The sequence below is a fragment of the Panonychus citri genome, unplaced genomic scaffold (genome assembly GCF_014898815.1).
Source record: "Panonychus citri isolate SS breed McGregor unplaced genomic scaffold, ASM1489881v1 Contig00138, whole genome shotgun sequence".
In the NCBI taxonomy this organism is placed as follows: domain Eukaryota; kingdom Metazoa; phylum Arthropoda; class Arachnida; order Trombidiformes; family Tetranychidae; genus Panonychus; species Panonychus citri.
In genome coordinates this window covers 2,556,572-2,581,290 of record NW_026515543.1, presented here as the reverse complement: position 1 = coordinate 2,581,290, position 24,719 = coordinate 2,556,572, and the positions used below count along the sequence as shown (strand labels likewise).

The window sequence follows — 24,719 nt, the reverse complement described above, 5'->3', positions numbered from 1 at the left end:
ACAAAAATGATGATGATTGTTGATTAGAAGTGACAATAACAATAATAATAGTCAATAATCAATAACTTACATAAATGTTTCCAGTGAAATCAATGAATGAATTCAACTAATATTCCCAATGATTAACTGATTATTTAGAATCAATTGAATAATAATATCGTTAATCCTAAGAAATTAACTCTCATTAAGTATTAAACCTGAAAATCTAAAGCTTAAAACAAAAGGTGGAAAAGATTGTGATTAGTTAATTATCTTATCAACCAATTCAAGTGTTTAAACAATTAAGTCTATAACATGATTAACATTACAATCAACATTTATATCATAATACTTATTATTATCATCATCAGGATGATTCTCATTGCAAGGTAGCTATTAATATATCATGATAATTATGAATTACTTATGATTAACATATAATATATTATATTTATCATCATTCAATGAACACCAAGAAGGTAATTTTATTGATGATGATGATAAGAAGATGATTAAAATTAATTCAAGTAAACATTTAATGTATTAATACACCTTGATAATGATTCTATTGTTAATGTATTTAGATGAGCAAATTTTAACAAGAGAATTAACAATTTGCATCAATTGATTGTTCACTTGGATTGTTCAAATTTCCCATCATCCAAATTAACTCTTGTTTTTTATCCTGAGAGAATCTCAATCAACCTTGGAACTTTTTTCTTTCCTTATAATATTTATAATCTTTTTCATCATCATCATCATTTTCCACTTTCTCCTTTATCATCATCATCATCATCATCTCCATCATCATCACCTTTTCATCCTTTACTTCCTCTCCACTGAGTAAATATAAGAAAATCACAATTAATTTAAAGTTTAATTTTCTGTCAGGTTCAAGTTTTGACCTTAATCTTTTCCGTGGTAATATTTATATCGCCATTATCATTCATGTTATTTGTTTGTTTATATTCATCTTGTTCATCATTTCAATTTCATCATCATTCAGTTAATCTGTTTCCCTGGTTGTTGTCAAACACCAAACCATGAATCAATAAACAGCCAATATAACAACATCAAGTTTACACTTTATTAAAGTTGTTAGTTGGAGTGTAGTTGTTAAAGTTTGGTTATTGTGATGATCATTTAATGTGAGAGTTAAAATTGTTATATATTCAATTTCAACGTTTATTCATCTCAATTGACATCTTCCATTGATTGATTTATTACAACATATACACTACATGTTCATCTTCATCTTTTATCCTTCATCCTTTTGTCGTTGTTGTTATTATTTCCTATTCCGTAGCAACGATATGTATAATAAGTGTTGACGATAATTGAAAATCAATCTAAAGGGATGAAAGAAAAGAGAAGACAAGAGAATTAGAAATGCGAATCAATTAGATTAAGGTGTAGGTAATCAATTGGATGCTCTGATTATCAAGGAAAGACGATTAAGGTTAATATATTTTCATTATTATCGCAGCAAATAAGATGATTACCTGATTACTGATATCAAATGAATATAATGTTTATAATATACAATAAAAGTTTCTCACCTTTTCTTGAGCCCACATGATAATAATTACGTTCATTGTAAAGGCAAGGGAAAAGCTCCTATTGTTTCAATGTTCATTTGATAACAATGATAATGAAGATATTCTGATTATCACCAAAGTTTCCAACAATCTAATTCAATGGTTAATGAATATAATGAGTTTTCTTTGGGAATCATTAACGCCGATTCAATCTCTTTCAATTTTATTCCTCTACTCTCCTTGTCTACTCAATAATATATACCAACGATTTTTACGATAATGAGAAAAGATGAAGGAAAACAATCAACACTAATTAGAGTTAATTAAGGTCAACAATAGTAAATTAAGATACATGAGAAAAAAATGGTTACAATTAAGATACAGTTAGAAGGGCGAAGAGGAAAATTGATCATTACTCTTTTCGTCTCATTGAATGTTACCTTTTCTCGAGGTTAATATCAAAGTCTCAGTGTTAGTTAGTCTCCAATGTACTTTTTTCAGGATAGAATCAAAATAAATACACTTACTATTATTATTTTCTTCGGGGATTTTGTTTCAATATTTTACTTTCACAATTCTTTCTATTATTATTAATATCATCACAAACAATATCTTTTGTCCTTTTAGTTTTACCACCTTCACCTTTGCATTTATCGAATAACAGTTTTCTCGGCAAAACAGTTTCTTCTTCATGTTGATATATGATAATATACACTTTTAGCTTGATCGATAACATCAACATATAATATATCAGCTGTAAATGAAATTCGAAGGGAAAAATCTCGATTCACATCGATCCGATTCTCTTGCTTTTTTTCTCCAATTGTTTATCATCATTGCCCTCGTTTCTTCATCATTCTTTTCTTTTTGATCTTCTTTTGAATTTTCATGTAAATGTTTGTAAGAGAGGGAGAGGAAGAGAGAGAGAGCATGGGAAACCTTGAGGGTTTGTGGATGATGGAGAAGGAGAAGGAGAAAGAGGGATGAGTAAAAAATAAGAAAGAATCAAATGTTTCTCTGTGTATTCATATTGACTAGAGTTCCCTTGAGTTCTCATGGTAAATTCATTCCAATGATTCGTTCTCATGCTTTTGACTGAATCTTCGTAACCAGAAAGATAGAAATTCGCTCGTCTCCATCTCCATTTCTTACCATAACTTTTCGTCCGCTTCTTCTCTCAATATTTCCTCCAATGGAATAGACTTTTTCCTTCTTTCATTAGAATTTTCTTCAATCAAGTGTAAACCCTCAGTCTCTCTCTCTCTCTCTGCATATAACACAAACAATTATCTGTATGTCACTTAAAGATGAATCTTTTTCCATGTCCCAGTTCAATGTCTTGGAGTTTTTTTTATCTCCTCCTTCCTTTTATCCATCCTTATCATCCTTATCATCTGCATCTTCCTTTGCGTTTATTCATCCTCATCTAATGGTAAAAAAAGAAGATAAAAATGATAAAGACAATATATAAGATGGGGAGAAGAGAAAACAAGCAAAATAAGAAGAGATCAGAGAATAAGATGAAAAAGAAGATTCGGAAAAAGAAAATGAATGGAATGTTGATAGTTCCAAGTATATTTATCAACTTTTTCTTCACTCAATATATATCATTATGTATTATTATTACTCTTCTTCAATGGAGGTAGAAATGTTTTTCTTTTAGTGTCCTGAAAATAAAAGAATAACCATAATTTCATTCCGATATCTTCTCAATATTTCTCTCTCTCTCTCTCTTTCTATCATGTTATCTCTTTTTTCCTTCCCTGCATCATGGATTCTTTGATAAGTAATCGAAATACATATTCGTAGCATCTGATATTCTGGTCATTTTCATTTGGTTGTTCACTTAACTTTCCCCACATTCACACCTCTATTCCTAGAAGACTAATTCATATATAATAGATAACTGAATATCATATAAATCACATAGACTTAAATTATTTATCTCCATACACATGAGAGGTTAAACCTCGAGTATGAACATTAAATTGTAACTTCAAGTATCTTTTTAAACCACTTGAATCAACTTTGAAACAATCAAAGGTATAATAATATCAATTCCCATTGACACTTTTCTAATCTTTTCTCAAGTAATAACGTACTTTCAATGACCATTGTCCATCCATTTGTCCAGTACTTTATTTTCACTTGTCCTTGTTTTCCTTTATATATAAATACCATTCAGATTGTAGCTCCAAATAATCATCATCTTTTTTTTAATACTTGACATTGTTATTGGTAATTTTGTTTCTCTATTGCTTTTTATTATTACATTTCCTCCTTCATCTCCTTGACTTGCTCTCACTTGTTTGACATTAATCTACTTTTCCCGCCATTAATGTTACAAGTCAACTTTTTCTCTCCTTGAAAATGATTCCATTGGCTCCCTTGTTTCACCATGAGCTGATTAATTGGTATTAATTTTTCACCTTTTTCCTCCCATGTAAACCCATGGATACTATTGAAGGTAAAAAGACAAAATAAAAAGAAATAGATTAATGATAAATAATAATAAGAGTAATACTTATTGTTAGTGAATATGATTTCTAAATGTGAGAAATTATTATTACATTTGATCAATGAGAGTGTTAATCGTGGTGAAGATTCAGTTACCAAGTATTAACACTGAACTTTTTATACTCTCTCTCTCTCCTTTATAAGTAATTGATATTGTTACTCCTTCGTCTTTTCATCTTGTATTATTGGTATTTCGTTGTTTTTGTCATCTTGAAATGACATTGATTCTCTTGCTTGCTTGTTATTATGATTACAAATGCTTTTGATCAGGTTAACCAAATAGTTGAAGATACAATCATGTTATTGGGTTAAGAGTTAACTCCAAGTTTGAAATCACAAATTGTCTTGTTGAAACTGCTTCTGGTCATCAGTTTTCTGCCAGTCGAAGTGACCACTCTGTCGTTTTTTTGCTTCTTCTCTCTATTTCCACTTTATTCAATCAATCAGAGTCAAATAGACTTGTATTTCCCTTGATTTACCTTTGATTTCTTTCAATGTTCCAATTACAATACAAGAGAAAAGGCCATCGGAAAATTTGCTTTGTCACTTTTTTTTTCTTCTTTTCCATGTTTTTCCCTGGAAAATCAAAACAATCATGATTATGAATCAGCAAACCTGTAAAAAGAAATAGAATATTGATCATTAACATAATTATGACCTCATTTTAAAAATCTGATCACATGAAGGTTTACAAGGTTATCATGGAATCCATGTTTGAATCTTTTACCCCTTTCATTTTTGGCCTTTTTCTGATTGATGATATATCGATACAAGTTAAACAATGAAAATCCAAATCCTTTTGAGAATTGATTCTGTTTAAATAATCTTGATTAAAAAGATCATCAAAGTGAAAACCATAACACAACTCCCTTTATCCTTGAATAAATTAGGTCAAATCTCTCGGGATATTTGCCCCTTTTAAATGAGGATATTAACTGTAAAGACCTTAGAAGATGATAAAGCCATCCTGTGGATAATTGATGATGATGAGGATAAGGAATGACTTTGGTTATATGAAGATATTTTTAATTCCTCCATGGATTGAATTTACCTCCTTGGATCGTGGATTAATCATATATTAAATATATTGGAAAAATATTGTTATTATTTTCCAGTTTCTCTTGATCTCTTTTCCAATCCTTGACTTTCCATGGTTTATGTTGTATTGTTGTTGATCTAATCGAATAACTTTTTGCTTGAGAATCAAAATTAAAGAGGATTCTGTTGAGATTCTCTAATCATTATGATCATGATCCCCGGATGATAATAATAATTGAATCTTGGTGACATTTTATTACCAGTTGGTTGATTGATTTAGTGATGACGATGTGAATAGTAGTAGTAGTTGAAGAAAAAAGGAAAGGTAAAAGATGGAGATGAAAAAAAAAGATCCTCGAATAAATCAGGAAAGGTCAAACGATTAATTGATTTGTAAAATCTATCATGATCAAAGATGAGCTTAGAATGTGTTATACTATCAACATTTAGATCAAATGTAAATTAAATGCTATGCATAAATACATATGATCAACATGGAAGATTTTCAAGTAAACATGTAGATTGACCTGAATTTAGATCTTCTTTTTTCTTTTCTTCTCCAGTTCATTTGCATTAAATAAACAGTTGATCCATCCAATTGTTAATCAATTACAACAGCAACAGCGGGAATTATTATCAGAATCATAAGCAGCAACAATAACAACTTTAACATGATAGCATCATCATCATCATCATGGCCATTAACATTTATATTATAATTGTTATCATCTTCATCATCAAAAATGCTCTATTATCATCAACAGGGTATAAACTACGAGTACATGGACGATGATAATTCATTTTAAACTCTCTCTCTCTCTCTCTCTCTCTCTCTCTCTCTCTCTCTCTCTCTCTCTCTCTCTGGTCTTTACGAGTAATGAGATCAGGGCATCAAAGTCAAATCATGGAAATGGTAAACTAGAAATAGTACAAGAAAAAAAAACGAACAAAGTTACATGAGTGAAGAGAAAGAAAGAAAGAGAGAGAGAGAGAAGAGAGAGAGAGAGAGAGAGAGAGAGAGAGAGAGAGAGAGAGAGACTGAACATTGAAAAGCAATAAATATAAATCAAGTAAATCACTACGATTGTGAATTAGATGGAATTGAAACTTGAAATCAAGAAATAACAACAACAATCAGAATAACGGTAGACTAAATAGACTTGCCTTGAATTTACAACTGAATTTCTATGTATATTCCAGGGTAGAGAGATTATAATAAAAAAGAGTAGAGAACAGTTTTATTAATGGATTTTCATTGGCAGCCAGAATTTTTATCTTCCATAATCATCATGTCACCTCTTCCAAACAATATCATCTCCATTTTCCTGAGATATATTAATATTTCCAAATGTCTTGAATAACACGTCAACTTGAGATTTAGACTCCCCTGTGAAAGAAAATAAAAATAGACAAAACAAAATTCGAAAGGATTAGTAAAGAAAAACAAAAAGAACAACAAAAGTAAAAAGAAGATTAACAATTAAGAAAAGTTGTAATTACCAAAGACATTTTTTGATTAGTGAAATTAAATAAGAGATTTATATATCTATTTATAGGCAATTACGATTAATAACTGATAATAATGTTCAACTTACTCTTCTAAATTCACGGATGACCATTGGAATTAGTAACTAATGGGTTCACCTCCATTAGATTTTAACAATCATAACTAATCAATAGAAATGTTTGATTAAATATTAGGATGAAAAAAATAATAAAAAGAATAGAAAAAATGAGAAGAAAAAGAAAACAGATCGACAAATATCTCAGGCCTAATGTTTTCTAAATCACATTGGTTAAGCTTTCGCACTGATGATCAATGTTGAAGAAGAAAACAAAAGAAATGTAACAAAGAGAGATTATTATCATTTGTGATGAAAGACTTTCGATTTTTTTTTGTTACTAAGATGAAGAAGAAGTAATTTGGATTAAGGTTGATTTAATTGTGAAAATCGGTCCAACAAAAGACAATTTAATTATCGTAATCACCACGACACTTCATTTAACTCATTGAGTGAATTTAGTTTTTAATGAGAAATTGTTTTTATTGATCCAAATAGTGGATGGATTTGAAATCCTGTGCAAGTGGCGTAGCACTTGAACCAGAGAATATCAAGATATTCTCCTCAGTTTTACAGGTAAATTATTTCATTTGTTTACATAATATTTATACAATTAATAATAATAATAACAATTTATACAATCAATAATATTTAAATAAAATCAAAATCAAAAATACAAATACAAATCAAAGGTAAAGGGAAAGGAAAAAGAAAAAAAAATACAAAGAAATTTATATATCAGATCATCTTCATGAAAATTATACTCAACATTTCAGTAAGCATGGGTCGAGTAGACCCATTTTACGGAATTGATTTCTTTTCATTCTGATAAATCAGAAATCTTGTTTTCTTAACAGTAATATTAACAACAATAGTATTAATATTAGTTTTCACTTTTAAATACATTTACATGTATAAATTTAGGTTTGGTCACATTGAGCAAAGGTAACGTTGCCAATGCTTTTCAATGGTTTTGTAGTCAATTTAATTTTATTTTATTTCACTTATCACTTACTTTTTGGATAATTTTCTGTTATTTTTGTGGTCCTTGGAACTTCAATATTATTAATATTAACCAATTAATTGGTAATTAGTCCATTTTCACATTCAAAATATTAAAAAACTGAGAACTAGCGTTTTTCACGTTCAACGTGTTTTGATTATTTTTTAGAGAAAAGGGTTCGTTACATAATTAACATTTGTATTAATTTTCTTTTTTTCTTTTCTCGTAAATTGATTGACAATTAAAAGTGAATTTGAACAATTTAATTAACTTTAATTAGGAAGAGAATTTTTAATTAATTCTATGGATAGTTAATTATTCAATTAGAAATTAATTTACTTTCATTGGAAGTTTTTTCTTACCATCTGATCCCTTAAGTGTGAATATTTTCTTGTTTCTTGTCTGATTGTTTTCTGGTTAATTGTTGACAATTAAGTCAATTATTAACATGAATTTGTTAATTTTCAAGTGTTAATTTAGTTTTTAATCTATTAATAGTTACTTGCAGTCATTTGATATGATTTGTTGGTGAAATTTCATCTCTTCTTTTGATCAATTTACCATTAAGACTTATATAAGTTATGAGATTTTGTTTTCAATCCAACTGTTAATTGTTATCAACATTATTTATGTTATTCTATTGACCATTAGTGGTCAGTTAATTACTGTTTAAACATTTTCCATTCTATTTTCTTAGTCTTCTGTCCGGTTCTCTATCTTTGTCAACCATTTGTCTTTAATCTTTTGTCTTGGTGTGAAAAACAAAAGATCCAATGGATTTGTTGTGATTATGTGTTAATCTCCTATAATGTGACATGATTTCAAGCTTTTACTTTTAATTGTTCACTGGATGATGGATCGGTTTAAATTACTAATCCTCTTCGTCTCTTATCTATTGGTCATTTTGTCCAGAAAACCGAGTAGAGAAAACAAAAAAGAATCAGTTCTCTCTCAGTCCATTGAGAGGCAACTTGACATCTCTGTTGTTGTTTTTGTTTTCAAGTCAAAATGGTGGTCAATCTGTTTAATCGTAAATCTCGTTATAATCATCAGTTATCCACCATTAATCTTAAACCATCTCAATTAATATTATTGTTTTCTATCTTCTTTTACAGGACAAATCGTAAAGGTTACCTTGAGGATACTTCAAATTCAATTTCTCATGATGGTACATTAAAAGGTTCCAAAGGAAGTAGAGGTCAACTTGCTCGTAGAAGTGGCGGAATTTTTTCCAATCCATTTAAAACTGACCGAGAAAAGATGGATCAACTCACAGAGTTACTTAATCAATACAATGTCCATGGTATTCCAGAGCAAATGGGACTATTAAGTTTCAAATTTGATTCTGATTTAGATGATCCTGAATCATCATCCTCCTCTCGTCTCGGAAGGGATAACAGTATCAGTGGTAACTCAGCATTGACCAGTGGCTACAACAACAACAACAATAACAACAACAATAGTAATAATAACAATACCAATAAGCAAACCAATTATGATGAATCTCTTTACCTTGAAGACCATTGGAGGTGTATCGTTTCAAGTTGGGAGTCGATGCCAAAGAAATTGCAAAATCAACAAGATGCAATTTGGGAATTACTTCACACCGAAGTCTTTTACATTAAACGTCTTAAAGTCATTTCTGACCTTTTTCTCGCCTGCCTTTGTAACCTCCAAAGCGAATGCCTTCTCAATGATGTAAGTTACTCGAAGAGAAAATAGAATCATTTCATCTACTCTTCCATCACCATCATCATCAAGAAACAACCGTTATACAAACAATCATGTTTGGTGATATTTTCATTATTAGTGGTCAAAGGGTTTATAATAACACTATCGATAATATTATTATTATTAATCAATATTATCTAATATTTTTACTTATTAGTCTTACCAATAGTTTACCAAATATTTTTGTCATACAAATTGTGACAATTGACTTTGACCATCAATGATTTTTATCATCTCATGTTTATTATTGTTCTTATATTCATGTCATATCCTTTTCTCATGTCCACTCTCTCTCTCTCTCTCTCTCTGTCATACTACTATTAATATCTTAGTGATTTTCCATGATTTCTATTCATAGAGCTAGAACTTTCTCTCTATTATCACTTGAATGATTATTTTCATCTCTCTTTAGAACTTAATGAACAAAGAATGAGAGATTATATTTCTATGATTCCTGAATCTCTCTCTCTCTCTCTCTCTCTCACTCCCTTTCCATTGTTTTCTATTCTTTTCCGTTGTTGTTCATCTTATTTCCACCATCTCTTATCCTGTTATTTATATCATCATATCACCTTTAGGATAAACTGTAAGAATACAAAAGAAGAGAAATATTTTCATGTGAGCAAGTATGTGTTTATATTTGTGGTTATTATGATGATGATGATGATCAGACATCATTGAGGTTTCAGGTTGAAATTCATGTTGACAGACAAACATTGAAGTTGTCATCCTCATCATCTCTCCACTAAACCATCATCACTATTTTATTGTTTTTCTCTTGGTTGTTTCACTCATTCATTTATATTCTATATCTTGATGATTATTATTATTTCCATTCTCATATTTTCTTCTAACTTTTAACTCTTCATTTTCTCTATTTATCATCATGTGACCTTTTTTTTCTCATAAACTTTTCTCTTTTCTCTTTTACAATAGATCGATACTGAGAAAATGTTCTCAAACATAACGGAAGTATATCTTGCGAATCACTATTTCTGGATGAATCATCTATTACCCATGTTAAAAGCATCCAGAGAGTCTCATCAACCTCTCAATCCAATCATCATGAAAGATGGCTTTCTAAAAGTAAGAATATCAACAAACATACACAATCAACTAACAAGATGATATTTTTTTTCTGCGTTTCCCCTTTCACCTTGCACCTCATCTTCATCATCATCTTTTATTTTTCACCATTTTATCATCTTTTCCATTTGGAATGATAAAGTTACCACTTACCACTACTAACCCCGTTTTTCAAGGTACATTGAAAACTAAGATGAGTGAAAGAGGAGGAAGATGAGGAGAAGGTTAAAATGATGAAGATAAAATGGAAGAGATAAATGATGATGATGATTCTTGATGATTCAGATTCACACGCACTCATTCATATTGATTCTTATTCACGCCCAACAAATTTATATCCTTTTTCTCAATTGTCTTTTTTTCCTTCCCAATAATAGTAATATAACTGTAAATATAATCGAAAGAAAATTCACTTCAGATTCTCTATTCATCATCCTCATCTCTCTCTCTCTCTCTTTTTCACTTTTACTCTCTCATGTTGAGAAAATATTTTTTTATCGAGAAAATAGAGAGAAAAAAGATTCCCCATAATCCATCCAGGTCTTATCTTCATCTTCATCCATTTCATTTCTTTCACTTTGTTTTCTCATCTCACTCCCACCTACTAATCTCTTTCTCTCTCTCTCTCTGACTTTCAGACATAATCCCTTCCCAGTGGTGATTCTTAGAGTAAGAAGATGATGTTAATGGTGATGATGAAGATAAATATCATCCATGAAATCAGTTTTCTCTTCTTCAATCTCTAAAACCTTTTTCTTACTTAACTTACTCGAAATTTTCTTTCCTCTCTTTGCCTTTTTACTCGAAAGTTCAATTTCATTCATTAGTTTCTCTCTCTCACACACATCTTACTATAATTATTATTCTCGTAAATCATCAGTATCATCACTTAAACTTATCTTACTCTCTCATTAATCGTACAATTAAGTTTTAATTTGCATCACTGGTGCGTAAATCTGAATTTCACTGTCATCCTAATTTCATCCGGAAACTGAATACACACCAAATAACAGTTAAGAAATGAATCAGAATCGCTCCCTCCTCAACTATTATCATACATTAACTCAAATATCAGGTTAAAAGTTGACAACCATGAAAATTTTCAATTCTCTTGTTTTAGTCATGATAATTATCATCACATTTTCATGAGCATCTTCATCCCTTTGAATCAATTGTTCAGTATGTCAACAAGATTCACACTAACTGGGTTATCTTTTCAAATGATAATCATCTTAATCATGTTAGTAGTTAATCATTTTTTTCTTTCTATTAATTTTCTATCAAATTTAATTTCCTCTACCAGTGAGTATTTCCTTACAAACTTTTACACTTTCATTGACCTTTACATTCATTAATTACTACTCTAATTAATTAACTTTGCTATCGATATAAATTATGATAACTTTTTTTTCATACTCAGAAAGTCAATCTAACAAAGGCATATTTTTTACCATGTAAACTTCCGGATTCATCATAATTAGTAATTTAATCTTATTCTCATCTCAATTTAATCAATTTAATGAACATCTAATCAATCATTGACAATTTAAATCCAGTTCCAAGTTGATACAAATTACAATTTTTCCAATTAAATTGAGTCATTTACATTATATAGTAGACGGTGAAATTTAATTCTTAGGATAAATCATTCTGATAATTTGATTCTACTTCTAATATCTTATATGATGATGATAAAAAATTTAAATCTTTAGATTGTTATCCTCAAACATTGTTACTCTATTTCAATATCATCCATATTATCCTATGGTAATTCCTTGTCACATACAAATTATTTGACTCAGGAAACTTTAGCATCACTCACTCTCCATCCTCATCATTTTATCGATTACATTTCAAAATCGATCTCTCATCTTTTTTACATGCAAAACTTTCTCTCTCTCTCTCTCTCTCTCTCTCTTCCCACTCCTACTCCCATTCCCACCTCCTTTGGTGTTACTCCTTTAGACACAAAAACAACAAAGGAAATCACATCAATATGATGATCAGCTGAACGTATTTGCTATTGAAATTGGTAAACAAAATTTACCTTTTGAACAGTTTAACCTAAAAGTTGGTTAACCTTTTGTGACACCAATGGCATTTAATTTGTGTTAATCAATGTAAACAGTTACAATCAAATTAGCAGATATTGATTAACAATGAGTTTTTTTCCACATGACATTTAATTGTTACTCTCTTGCTGTTATTTATTATTGTTATTGTATCTCTCTAATTGTAACAGTTGGAGTTAAATTGTTGTATAAATATCAAACTTTTTACAACAACAACAATAATACTAATCATGATGTTAATGTGGGTTCACTTGACATGAAATTGAATTGATTATTTTTACTTGAATTAAATGTTAAGTGTTACAATTTAACCTTGATTATTATTATTATGATCAAACGTATGACAAAAGTTTGTTGTCCAATATTCAATAACAAATAAATATGATATAATATTTATTAATAGTTTGATTGTTTGTCATGATAATAAGTTACCTGGTTTATTGAGTATATTTGGTTTCAGGTTGATTGTTGATTCCCATTGATTTATTAGACGATTATATTCAAACAATCAATATAATATTAGCCATTTCTAATGATGATTTGATTTTAGTTTAACCATATTATTTATAAATAAATCCATCAACTCTAAAAATAATATAATACTTTTACCATTGTATTCAATGGTAAATGAGAGTAGATGAGAAATCAATTGATCCCATTGGTGTTTTTTTTTCATGATGAAGTTAATCATCACTTGACCACACCTTAAAGCCACACATACACACACACACTCTCTCTCTCTCTCCTCTCAGAATATCATCATTTTCCTCATCCTTTTATTGTGAGAAAAGTTCTGAATCAAAATCATCATGATTCAATTAATATCATCTTCCAATCTCTTTTTTCTGCCAACAATCAATTCTCACAGTTAACTTTTTCCTTTTGCTTGATTTAATAATCTAACAATTATATTAACTGTGTCTCTGGGTTAATCATATATTTCTTAATACAATTTAGTAAATCAATATCCATACAATCAATTGATTAGTTTGAATTTCGAGTGAGAAATTTAAAACTTTCCATCATTTCCAATTTCAAATTTAATTGATTTTCATAAATTGTTAGCAAATCGCTCATGTGTGTATGAGGATTTATTGATTAATTGATTTAGTTTATTAAGACTTTTAAACAATCAGTTGAGTTTACATTAGATTTTGATGATTTAATTAAATTAACAATTGATTTTTTTTATCTTATCCTTCAATCACTTGAATATATTATATCAACATCTATTTAATTGTCATCTCGTTACATCAACTAATTACAATTTGATTAGACACGCAATCTAAATACAATTGATTTGATTGTCTGTTTTTGTCACTACAAGAAAAATCAATTAATAGCAATCAACTTTTCCAACCAACATGAAAAAAAAGGACAATTACTTTAATTGTCAACAATTAACACTTAATATCTAACCTAAAGGTAAATTATATTCCTATTTTTAAAATAATGTTAATCAATCAGTCAACAGTTAACATAATTAAAAATAGTTTGAAAACCTATTAAATCAACATGATGATCGTCAATGAAAAAAAAGTAAAATAATCAAATATAAACGTAACTGAATTTAAAATACTAATTTAACAATCAAATTAATTGGATAACATTTAAATATCAACATGTTAATTAATCAAATTTATGAGGTTAATTAAAATATTAACCAATTCACTGAATGATAATATTGATTGAACAAAATATTAGTAAACAATTTGGGCGCAGAAAAAAATTGATCATCACTAAATTAACAATTCCAACAATTTAACTTATCGATTTGTTTTCTTTTATTTTCCCAACAATTTACTAATTCAGTTTGAAGATATATTCCATCCGTATGTTAAATACTGCCTCGAGCACAGCAATTGCCTCCAATATGTCAAGGAAAAGCACAAAGAGAGTGAACTATTTAAAGCCTACGTTGTGGTAAGTAAAATTAACCATTAGAAAAAGTGAAGATATTTACCCAAATGATTAACTAATTGTTTCTCTTAATTTTCAGTGGTGTGAAACTCGTAAAGATTGTGATAGATTACGATTGATGGATCTTCTTGTAAAACCTATGCAAAGGCTGACAAAGTATTCACTTCTCCTTAAAGCGATTCTCAAAAAAACGGAAGCCGATGACCAGAAAGTTGCCTTAAAGCAAATGGTAAATTAATTAATCTAATTAACAATCAGTTGATTGTATTGTTTTTATTTTGCAAAAGTTAAATTGGAAATCTATTGAACAATTTAACAAACCCACAATCAATATCAACGAAAATCCTACGTACGTTAGCTATTTCCAAGCAATATAACTTTTCTAGTCTTTTATTTAATTAGTTAATTACTTTACCTTTAACAAATTAGATTAGTTTAACTTTGTTTCTATTGTTGTAATAGTAATTTACTTTTTCTTCATATGTATATTAGTGACTCTTTGTGTCTCTCTCCCTCTCTCAGTGTTTCCTTGCTCGATTAATTCAATATATTCATGCATTTATTATCATATTGATCTGTTAACATGATATTTTTGCTTTAATATCTCATGTATTTATAAGTGCTAACAAAAAAAAAACAGTTACTCTCTAGTTGAATATCATGAATACTTATGATTTATTGTTGATAATTGTCCACTAGCACTTGTTTGATCCCAAGCAATCAAATATTGACAATACATTGAACGCTATTGGTTTGATTAATGATTCATTCATAAGATTATTGGACCTGTTTGAATCCATGAAATTGCTAATTTACTCATGAATATCTATTAATCATTGTATCTTTTTTTGTATCTCTTTTTTTCAGAACGATTCTGTTGAAAGATTTGTTTGTCGTGTTGATGCTTGTCTACGACGTCGTCATGATCAAGAACGATTGGCCTCGATCGTTAGTCGAATTGAAAGTTACGATGCTTTCGAAAGTAGTAATGATGAAATAGAAAAGGTAAGAATCAACAATCAATCATCACAATTAAAACAACCAAAAGTCATGATTTAGTTAATCGTTTCATTTGTTTATGCCTATGGTTTTATCAACTCAATTATTATATTTTAGCCTCAAATTATCATTCCATTAACTTATTATTAGCTAATTCAGTTAATGATTAATACATTGTTTCATAAAGATGACAATTAACCTTATCATATTAGTTGTATTGTTTTTGCTATTCATATAATTACCCTTTAAGCCCCAACAATTAATAAATAGTTACAGATGATTAAATATGAGAAGGTAAATTTAATAATCAAATTACAAATGACATTATAATGTTTCTGAGTTAATAATATTTATTGATATTGAACAGGAATCAATTTTTTTTGTCATCATGATATTATTGTTATATTATCACATTAACTGTTATTATTGTTATTATTTGATATGTTGATTGTCATAATAATGATGAAGTTATAGTCAATGTATTAGTATTTCAATAAAATGAGTGATAACTCATTGAAATTCATGTTATATTACATGTTTCATGTTATCCTGAATTAGGTGAAAAAAAAGGTATAAATAAACTTGAATTGATACTATTTATGTGTTTGACTAGATGAAGCAAATGTTATCCTTTCAAACTAAATATTATTACATGTACATGTATATCAGGGTATTCAGATGATTCTGTGTAGTCTCATTTGTTATTTATACAATTTTGACAATAGTAACATCATCATGTAACTATGATTATGGTGATGATGATGATAACAACAATTGAACAATCATCGTGTGTGTATGAATACATGTTGATAGTTTCAAATGAATTTTACTTGAGTAGATAATTTTTTTCCTCTTTCCATTATTATTGATCTTAATCAACAGAATTATTCAGTTGAGGATAAATTAGAGATGAAGATTATCATCTTATATTGATGATAAATCAATTCACAACTTGATCTTGAGTATATTTCAAGTATTTGTATTAACATTTTGACTCTCTCTCACTCACTCACTTCAGATTTCAATTTCAATTTCATGAAGATTTTTTTTTCTACCTTTTCTTTGTAAACATATTTCTATATGAATTTAAAATGAGCTTTAGAAGTGGAAAACAGAATTGAGCATTTGCCTTAGTAGATAATCCTAAGAATAAAATATTTAGATATATGATAATTTATTTCAATTTTCTTTTTTTTTCTTCTACAAAATGAAGAAAGAAGTAAACAATTTTATATCTATAGAATTGTGTATATTAAGTCAAAACCATTTAACAAAATTTTCTGAATACTTTGAATGCTGAAAATATTTCTTGCAGAATTGAAAGAAATGAGTATGATGGTTTCATGAGGAAAGTTACGATTTATTTATACATATTATTAAACAATAATAATAATAATAAGAATCTCTGTCAGATTATCTTCATCTTTCAGTGATATTATTGTTAAGATTGTTTATATTTGCCTGATGTTTATTTGGATTTCCTTTTCTCTCCAAAGAAGATGCGAAAAAAATAAGAAAATCTTTTCTTCTCTTTCATCTCCTTACCCTGAATCTCTCTCTCTCTCTCACTCTTTCTGTGAAAATTTCATCCTCATCTCACTCCACTAACACATTCAAACCACCAACAATATATTAATACCCACCTCTTTATCCACCAGCACACTAATATCCATTTCCACTCCAATAACCATTGGGAGTGTTTTTAGTAATAATATTTTTTTCCAGGTTACTCTTAGAATTTTGAATTATTATCATGATTTCAGGTTCTATTCTGAATTATATAAATTTTTCCTTCTCATGTTGTCAAGATTTAAACAACCACAAGATATAAACACAAAGTAAACAATATTTACGCCCCAGGCTTTTCCATAATGATGATGATGATCAATAGTATGGATTTATATTATTATTATTATTATCATTCTGTTATATATTATCATCAAGATTTATCCTTATTATCATGATTGTTTTCATCCATTTTATACTGTTATCAGTTATCTTTTACTCTCAAATTGTTTCTCATTAAATGTCAACCATTTTTTTGCCGTCAATTTAATATTATATATACACTTTTATGTTGCTCTTAAATCTTCATCTTTTCCGTTTCCTTTTATGCTTATGGAAGCAGTTTTTTCCTCTCTATTTGTTTTTGTTGTTTCGACATTTTTACTCTGTATCATTAGACAGAATCACAAAATTATACCTATGGTATTATTTTTTACTCTTCAATATCTTATGTAAATGTTTCCATTTTCACAGGTTATCATGTGTATCCATTGTTTATATTTGTGTGTATGTATTCATGTTCAGTATTGCTCTAGATTGTTGATTTATATTCTTGATCTAATATCTTACCTAAGCATAAATTTAGTTTCAATTTGGATAATAAATATTTTCTCCCATGTTGATTTTTCAGTATTTCCATTGAATTTACTCAGTTTGATCTGTGTGTTTGATTGCAAATGATTATAACGATTAGATGACTTGAGATCCTATGGATGTTGTTGAAATTGTCCGGAAATCCGTTTGCATATTCAAAGTTATATGTTAGTTTTTGTTGTTGTTACTCTTTCCATTCATTCAACCTTATCAACTTTTCCCTGTCCAAGTAGTGTTGGAAAGGAAACGGAAATAGACTGGACTCTGGTCAGTTACTTTGTTTAATTGTTGCACATTAACCAGAAAAAAAAGAGAGTCCAAGTTATTATCAATTTTGTTACGATAAAAGTTTCGTATCATTTATTGATTTTAAGAATCAATCAATTTTTATATTGTTCCAACTTTTAATAACAACAAACTCATCTAGCAACTAATCAATCATAATCACAATAGTTTCCAATTACATTTGATTATCGATTGATTATTTCTTACCCTCCCCCCTCTTAATTGTTCATTTTTGTCATATTATCAATAATTCATATGACATCAAATTGAAACTTTCAATTTGATTGTTTACATTTGACAATTTGTCCTCAATACTTTTGATATTTAAATTAATCAAATGGTTAAATTGATTAACACTTAAAGATAATGAACCTTTTTAGATTTTGTTGAAAATTTAAATTATAATTAAAATATCCTTTTAATTGAACATTTCAATTGTATTATTTGATCAACAAAGTCAAAAATGAAACAGTTACGATTAATTTAAATGATGATAATGATTATTTACCTTGCTTACATCAGCCTTATTCATAGCATTAGTTTATCATCATCTACATGATGATAATGATGATGAATTAAATTCAGTTTGTTATTTGAAACTTGATATATATAAATGCTAAGGTTGTTTTTTCATCATCAATTTGACTCCCATGAAATTGAGTAAAATGATATTCCTGTTCAAACATCATCATGATGAACATTATTTTTGTTACCCTTGTTTACATCAACACAGTATTAGGTTAAAATTTAGCAATCAGATGATGCGGATGATGATGATGATAATGAAGATGAAGATGAAGATGAAGATGAAGATGAAGATGAAGATGAAGATGAAGATGAAGATGAAGATGAAGATGAAGATATTTCTTACAATTGCGAATTGAATGTAAATCTAATTCTCATATGTGTATTTACATTCAGGTATATTCAAAGTGTACATATGATTATTTGGATATTTGTGAAATCTTTTTCCTTTTTTAAATTAAATTTAATATAATATTTCTCAACAGTTGCCAGTTAATAATAACTGGGAATATTAATAAAACTATTGCAAATTGAGGTTACTGTTAATGATTATGTATTTATGCATACCCATGTATTCATATTTCATGAAAATTTATTTATATTATTACATTGAAATTGTTGGTGTAACAATTTTTCACTTTTCTTTACAATCAATTATTTTAATCATTTCAGTCGTAATGTTTTTCAAATGATAAATTTATATCAACATTAATAAGAGTGAAAACTTTATGAATGAAAAGATTTACAAATCAAATGTAATCATGAATCAGATTAAATTTAATCCTTTTTCATGTAATCCAGATTATCTTGAATTTGGTGTCATTTTTTTTTTACTATCCAAGGATTTTGTTTGATTTTATGGACAATTGAAGTTTCATCCAACTTTTATCATGATACATGAATTTTTGATATTATTTTCCTATTCTGATTTGATTAATCTAATGTTTGTTTGTTTTTGTTTTTGTTTTGTTAATTGTTTTCAGGTTCTCAAAGAGTTCACTAGATTGAATCTTACCTGCCCAATGCCCGGTTGTCTTAATCATCGTATCCGTCAATTGTTACTTGAAGGATCTGGTTTGAAGCTTCGAGATTCTTATGCTTCGAGTAAATTGGATGTTCACTGTTTCCTGTTTACCGATGTGCTTTTAATATGTAAATCGGTTGGTCGAAAGGGAGATAAGGTCAAGGTTATTAGACAACCTTTCCTTGTTGACCGGATAGTGACCCATGAGTTGAAGGATGGCTCTGGATTCATTGTGATATATTTAAATGAATTTAATGTGGCCAGTGCATTTTTCACACTCTATACAACTGAAACTCGAACTTGGGTTGAACATATTAAACGATCTCAAGATCATTATCGTGAAGCTAAACAACAATCTGCCCTTTACACGGCCAATCAATCATCACTTTTGTATAGATCAACGGTTGACGGTGAAGATGAAGATTCTGATTTCCCGTCGACCGCACTTTTAGTTACCAATACCTCACCTCGATCTTCTCGATCTTCCCTTATGCGTTCACAATCGGGTTCCATGGATATTTCTGATTCCACCCTGGCCCTTGGTTCCAATTCAATGATTGTTCCCTCAACAACACCCAACCTTTTATCTCAAAACTTTGGACCTGATGGTGAACCTTTACCTTCTCGAGCAATTTCATTTGAACTTGGTGAACTTCGTAATCCAAGTATGACGGTTGATGATCTTGAACCTTTTGGTCGTTCACATTCAATGGAAACTCGTCCACCACCAATTTCGGTTACCATAACATCACCTCGACCCGAAAGACGAGCATTTCTACTTCGTGGTGCTGGTTCTGAACGTTCATATGATTCAGTCTATGGTTCAGGTATTAATACCCTTTCGGTTAACGTTCCCTCTCTTCATGTAAATAATAAACAATTTACTGGTCCGTCTCGGGTCAGTGAAACATCAATTCAGGTTCCTGTTCTTAGTAAACAATCACAATTTCAACAACAACACCAAACACCATCGATTAAGCCTTCAACATCTCCACCATCATCGTCAACAACAAATTCATCATCAACTGCACCTCGCCAACGATCTGTCTCACCTCGATCTCTTCAACGGTCACTTCCGATCTCATCATCAGGTTATCCGGCCGCTAATAAACCTCCACTGGTCAAGATGAAAAATATAACCGGTCTAAAGGTTCATTCAGCCCCACCTTCAGAAGGACCCTCGCCAGTTCATTCATTTGACTCGGAGGCCGGAATAGTTGAAGGTTGTTGTCCAGGTTCATCTTCCTGTGCCTTGGTTGGCGTTGATACTGTTGATAGTTACGGAGTACCTTTGGTAACAGCACCAGGAACAACAATATCAACAACAACATCATCATCTGGTGGTTACAATACTAGCATTATATCAATAGGAGAGAGTAACAGTTTCGATAGTGGTGGTTATCATCGTCATCATTCAAGCATTCACTCACCTGGAGAAGGATCAACAACAACAATGATGATTATTAATGATCCAAGTGGAGAATCAGGTGGATTAATTGGAGATGATGATTTGGATACAGTTAAAAGTAGATTACATCAGAAGCGAAGTGTTCGTGGTGAGAGACGTTACCATACAGCAGATTCAATTGAGAATATTAAAAAGGAAAAAGATTCATCGATTCATAAGCGACTCTCTTGGAATTTTGGTCAACAATCATCTAGAGGAAGTGGAGGAAGTCATGGTGGATGTTCAAATTCTGGGTCAGCCTGTGGTTCGGGACAGAGTGGAGGTCATGATAGAGTTTTATGTAATAAACATTTCAATAAATGTCTCTCATCGGAATCTGTTTATACCTCATCAGGTTTCTCTTCAACAGGATCAGTTCCTCTCTCAGTGAATAGCTGTGAATGTGAACATTTTGGTTCCGAGGTGTTGAGTCACATCCAAGAAATGGAACCTTCCCTGGAAAGTCAACCAAGTCCAACCATATCACCATACGATGAACATCATCATCATCATCATCACCAACATTCACAACACTCTACCGACCATCATCATCATCATTCTCACCATCATCCCCAACAGCAACAACAACAATCTCATCATCACCCTCAAGCTAATCAATCAATTACCATTAATGAAAGAAAAGATCTTATCGAGAAAAGAGAAAGTTTATCTTCCTCATCACCTCACAAAATAATCATCACTCCTGATCCAAGTAACAATCAAATTGGTACTGATGGTGAATCGTCAAAATCGGTTAATCCTGTAATTGGACCTTCCGACATTAAAATCGATGTTAGTGAAGTTAAAGATGGTATTTCCTCCGTTCAGATCACTCTAAGTGGTACTAATATCGGCAAACCCTCGAAAAGTGACCTAAAAAAGATGAAAGAATTTCTTTTAACAAGTTTAGAAGCCTCGTAAGTATTATCATCATGATCATCTTTTTCTTCATCCTCATCATATTGTAATACTTTTTATCAACATTTAACTTCCTTATCAATACATTTTCATCATCATTTTAAAGTAATTTCATTTTATCATCCTCATCCTTTTCTTTATCATTTACCTTTTACTTTTCTCATTGTTTACCTACTTTTTTTTTCTTCCATTTTTATCTCATTTTTTTTTCTCTTTTTCTTTGATTTTTTTTTTCATTCTTTTTACAGGGAAGTTTGATAATATAAGAACAACAATAAACACTGAACATGAATCTATTTCTATTTGGTTTTTTTTTCTTCTCATTTTCTCACCTTGATTTTGACGAAATTTCTATTTCATTTACTTTCTCTTTCTCTTTCTTTCATCTCTTTGCTGGTGGAAATCTGAAGACAACAACAACACAAATAGCAAACAAGAAAAAGGAGAAACCATTTTACTTTTTCCTCGAAAACATCAAAGTATTACATGTTTATTACCTGTTCAGGTATAAACAGAACCGGAAGAGATTCTTGTGAATTATTGTATTACCTTGATGATGATAATGATGATTATCATTTGGATGCAATGACAAGCCAGGAAATTGACTGACAAACTTTTACCACCCACTTTCAGTTTCACCTTAAGGATTGACAGTTACCTTTTCAAATTACCTGTTTAATTTTACCTTTATTTTCATCGTCATTATTATAATTACCAGTTGACAATTAACTTGATGATGATGATGATGAGGATTTACTTATGATGATTTTTTTACAAACAAATTGAAAAACCAAACAGTTGATTAACTTAAAGGATGAAAATTGATGTGTCCAAATATGATGACAATTGTACTGACCCAAAGAGGATTAAATTAAATTGATATTAATCAAAGGAAACTAATTGTTAATCAATAAATTTGCTTGATTGTAAACCAATTGAAACAATGTTTCCAAATGTACTACAATTTATTAACTTTATATTATTCTTAATGATAATTGTTAATTAGATTGTAAATTTTGTTTTTTTTTTCATCTAATTTTACAATCGGATTAACATTGATTGAAATTGAGTCCATATCTTTTCAAATCATAATCAAAGTCTAATTGTATCATAAATTGTCAACTAAATGTACATCAATCAATGATATTTATCATTATCATCACAATAATTACAACAATCAACAATTTAATTGTCAAACTTGTTTATAAATTGCTACATATATTATATTTAAATATCAATCACAATGTAAGAGTTAACAGCAATTAACAATAATCATTTGTTACCTATGGAAATATTAACATTTAATTAATATTGTATTCTATATATTGTATTGATTAAATTGTTAAGGGATAAACAATTAAGATAACTACAAATTGGTAACCCATTTTATTTTGTAAATATTGTATATTTATCATTTCATCATTAGTTAAATAGTAGTAATTAACTTTTCTCAAGCAATCTGATGATTGATAATGATAAATATATAAATGGAAATACATAAATCTATATGTTTACATTGTTATTATTTATAGTTAATTGGAAATAATTAACTGGAAATTTAGAAACATTAATCAACTTTGTTGAAATGATGAAAACAAAAATCAATCGTAACAATTTGTTTATATCAATCAAACTGAAGCCTTTAAATTGTTGATTGTTGTTTCTGCCTTTGTTGTTTATCCCAAAGGCAAATTGTACAAATTTATATATAAATTACCCCACAATTACAACAATTAATACAATCTATTATCTTAAACATATATTATGCATAATATTATTAACTTGATTATCTGATGATAATTATAATTGATTACGAAGAAACAAAATATTAATAACAATCTATATTATCATGTTCACCTTTTATCCTTTTCAATTAAACGAAAGGCTTTCAAATTATCAAAGCCCAAAAGCACAATTAATAAAATCAATTTAGTAAACAATTTAAAATTCTGAGCAAACTTTTTTTCGCAATCAAACAATCCAACGAAACGATTACCTTTTACTAACGAAGTTCGTGTCAATCTTCAACGAAAATCTAATTTTCTTAACCTTTGAACATGAAGATTGATCATCTTAATAAATTCTCAAATTTTCAAGAATAAAACAAACAAATATTGAGAAAAAAATATCGACTTTATAATAAGATCATCGAAAAATATTCTAAGGTGACTTCGAATCGTTCCCGACCAAAAGTCCGTTCGTAATTATGGAAATAGACTCTCTGTACTTTCGGCTTCGTATTTTCATTTTCATCTTCATTTTCATTTCTTTTTTTCGTCTTTTTTTTTGAAATTATTAGCTTAATTAGTATTGATATTTTCCATTAGTATTTAATAATTTATTCTTTATCATTGACTTCTGATTTATTCGAGATGCTAGAAGCTTCTAGAAGATGATTCCTTTGAAGATTCTGAAAGGTTTGAGGATGTTCATCTGTTCATCTGTTCAGTCAACAAGTCAACAGTCAGCGTCAACAAACCTCTAGAGGGGCTGAAAAAAGAGATACCAGCTCCCTGTTTGACCTCAACATCCGAAAGTCTCATTAATTCACAAGTTTGAATTTTCCATGAAAAAGTTCTAAGTTTAAATTTGGCGGTTTTCTCTTTGCTTGGTAAAGGTTCTTTTCCAGGGCAAAAGAGGGCGCATAAGGGGAGAGTCTTTGTTCTTTTCTTGTAACAACATTGATTATTGTTATT

General features: G+C 29.3%; 1 protein-coding gene and 1 long non-coding RNA gene across 17 annotated transcripts in view; one reads left to right on the top strand and one right to left on the bottom strand.

Moving 5' to 3' along the window:
* LOC128393843 (pleckstrin homology domain-containing family G member 5-like) overlaps window positions 1-22,984 on the top strand; it is an 81,122-nt gene extending 58,138 nt beyond the window's left edge. For 8 of the 11 annotated variants that reach the window (XM_053354071.1, XM_053354068.1, XM_053354076.1 and 5 more), the window contains 7 exons: window positions 8,753-9,335; window positions 10,305-10,454; window positions 14,339-14,449; window positions 14,526-14,675; window positions 15,314-15,451; window positions 19,618-22,022; window positions 22,434-22,984. In XM_053354071.1, the coding sequence (XP_053210046.1) occupies window positions 8,753-9,335; window positions 10,305-10,454; window positions 14,339-14,449; window positions 14,526-14,675; window positions 15,314-15,451; window positions 19,618-22,022; window positions 22,434-22,452 (3,556 nt within the window). In that variant the 3' untranslated portion in view covers window positions 22,453-22,984. Of the gene's footprint in view, window positions 1-8,171; window positions 8,649-8,752; window positions 9,336-10,304; window positions 10,455-14,338; window positions 14,450-14,525; window positions 14,676-15,313; window positions 15,452-19,617; window positions 22,023-22,271 lie in introns of those variants that run through there. The other 3 variants (XM_053354079.1, XM_053354069.1, XM_053354077.1) reach the window with 3 other exon arrangements.
* LOC128393845 (uncharacterized) lies at window positions 594-4,917 on the bottom strand. Of its 6 annotated transcripts, none has more exons than XR_008326275.1 (5): window positions 4,088-4,917; window positions 3,620-3,975; window positions 1,958-2,943; window positions 1,539-1,761; window positions 594-1,328 (listed from the first exon to the last, which is right to left on the bottom strand). It is a non-coding gene; the product is annotated as an uncharacterized LOC128393845 (long non-coding RNA). The 6 variants fall into 6 exon arrangements; XR_008326274.1 differs by having other exon boundaries at window positions 2,045-2,943; XR_008326273.1 differs by having other exon boundaries at window positions 1,539-2,943; window positions 4,088-4,649; window positions 4,715-4,917.
* Window positions 22,985-24,719: the final 1,735 nt, after the last annotated feature.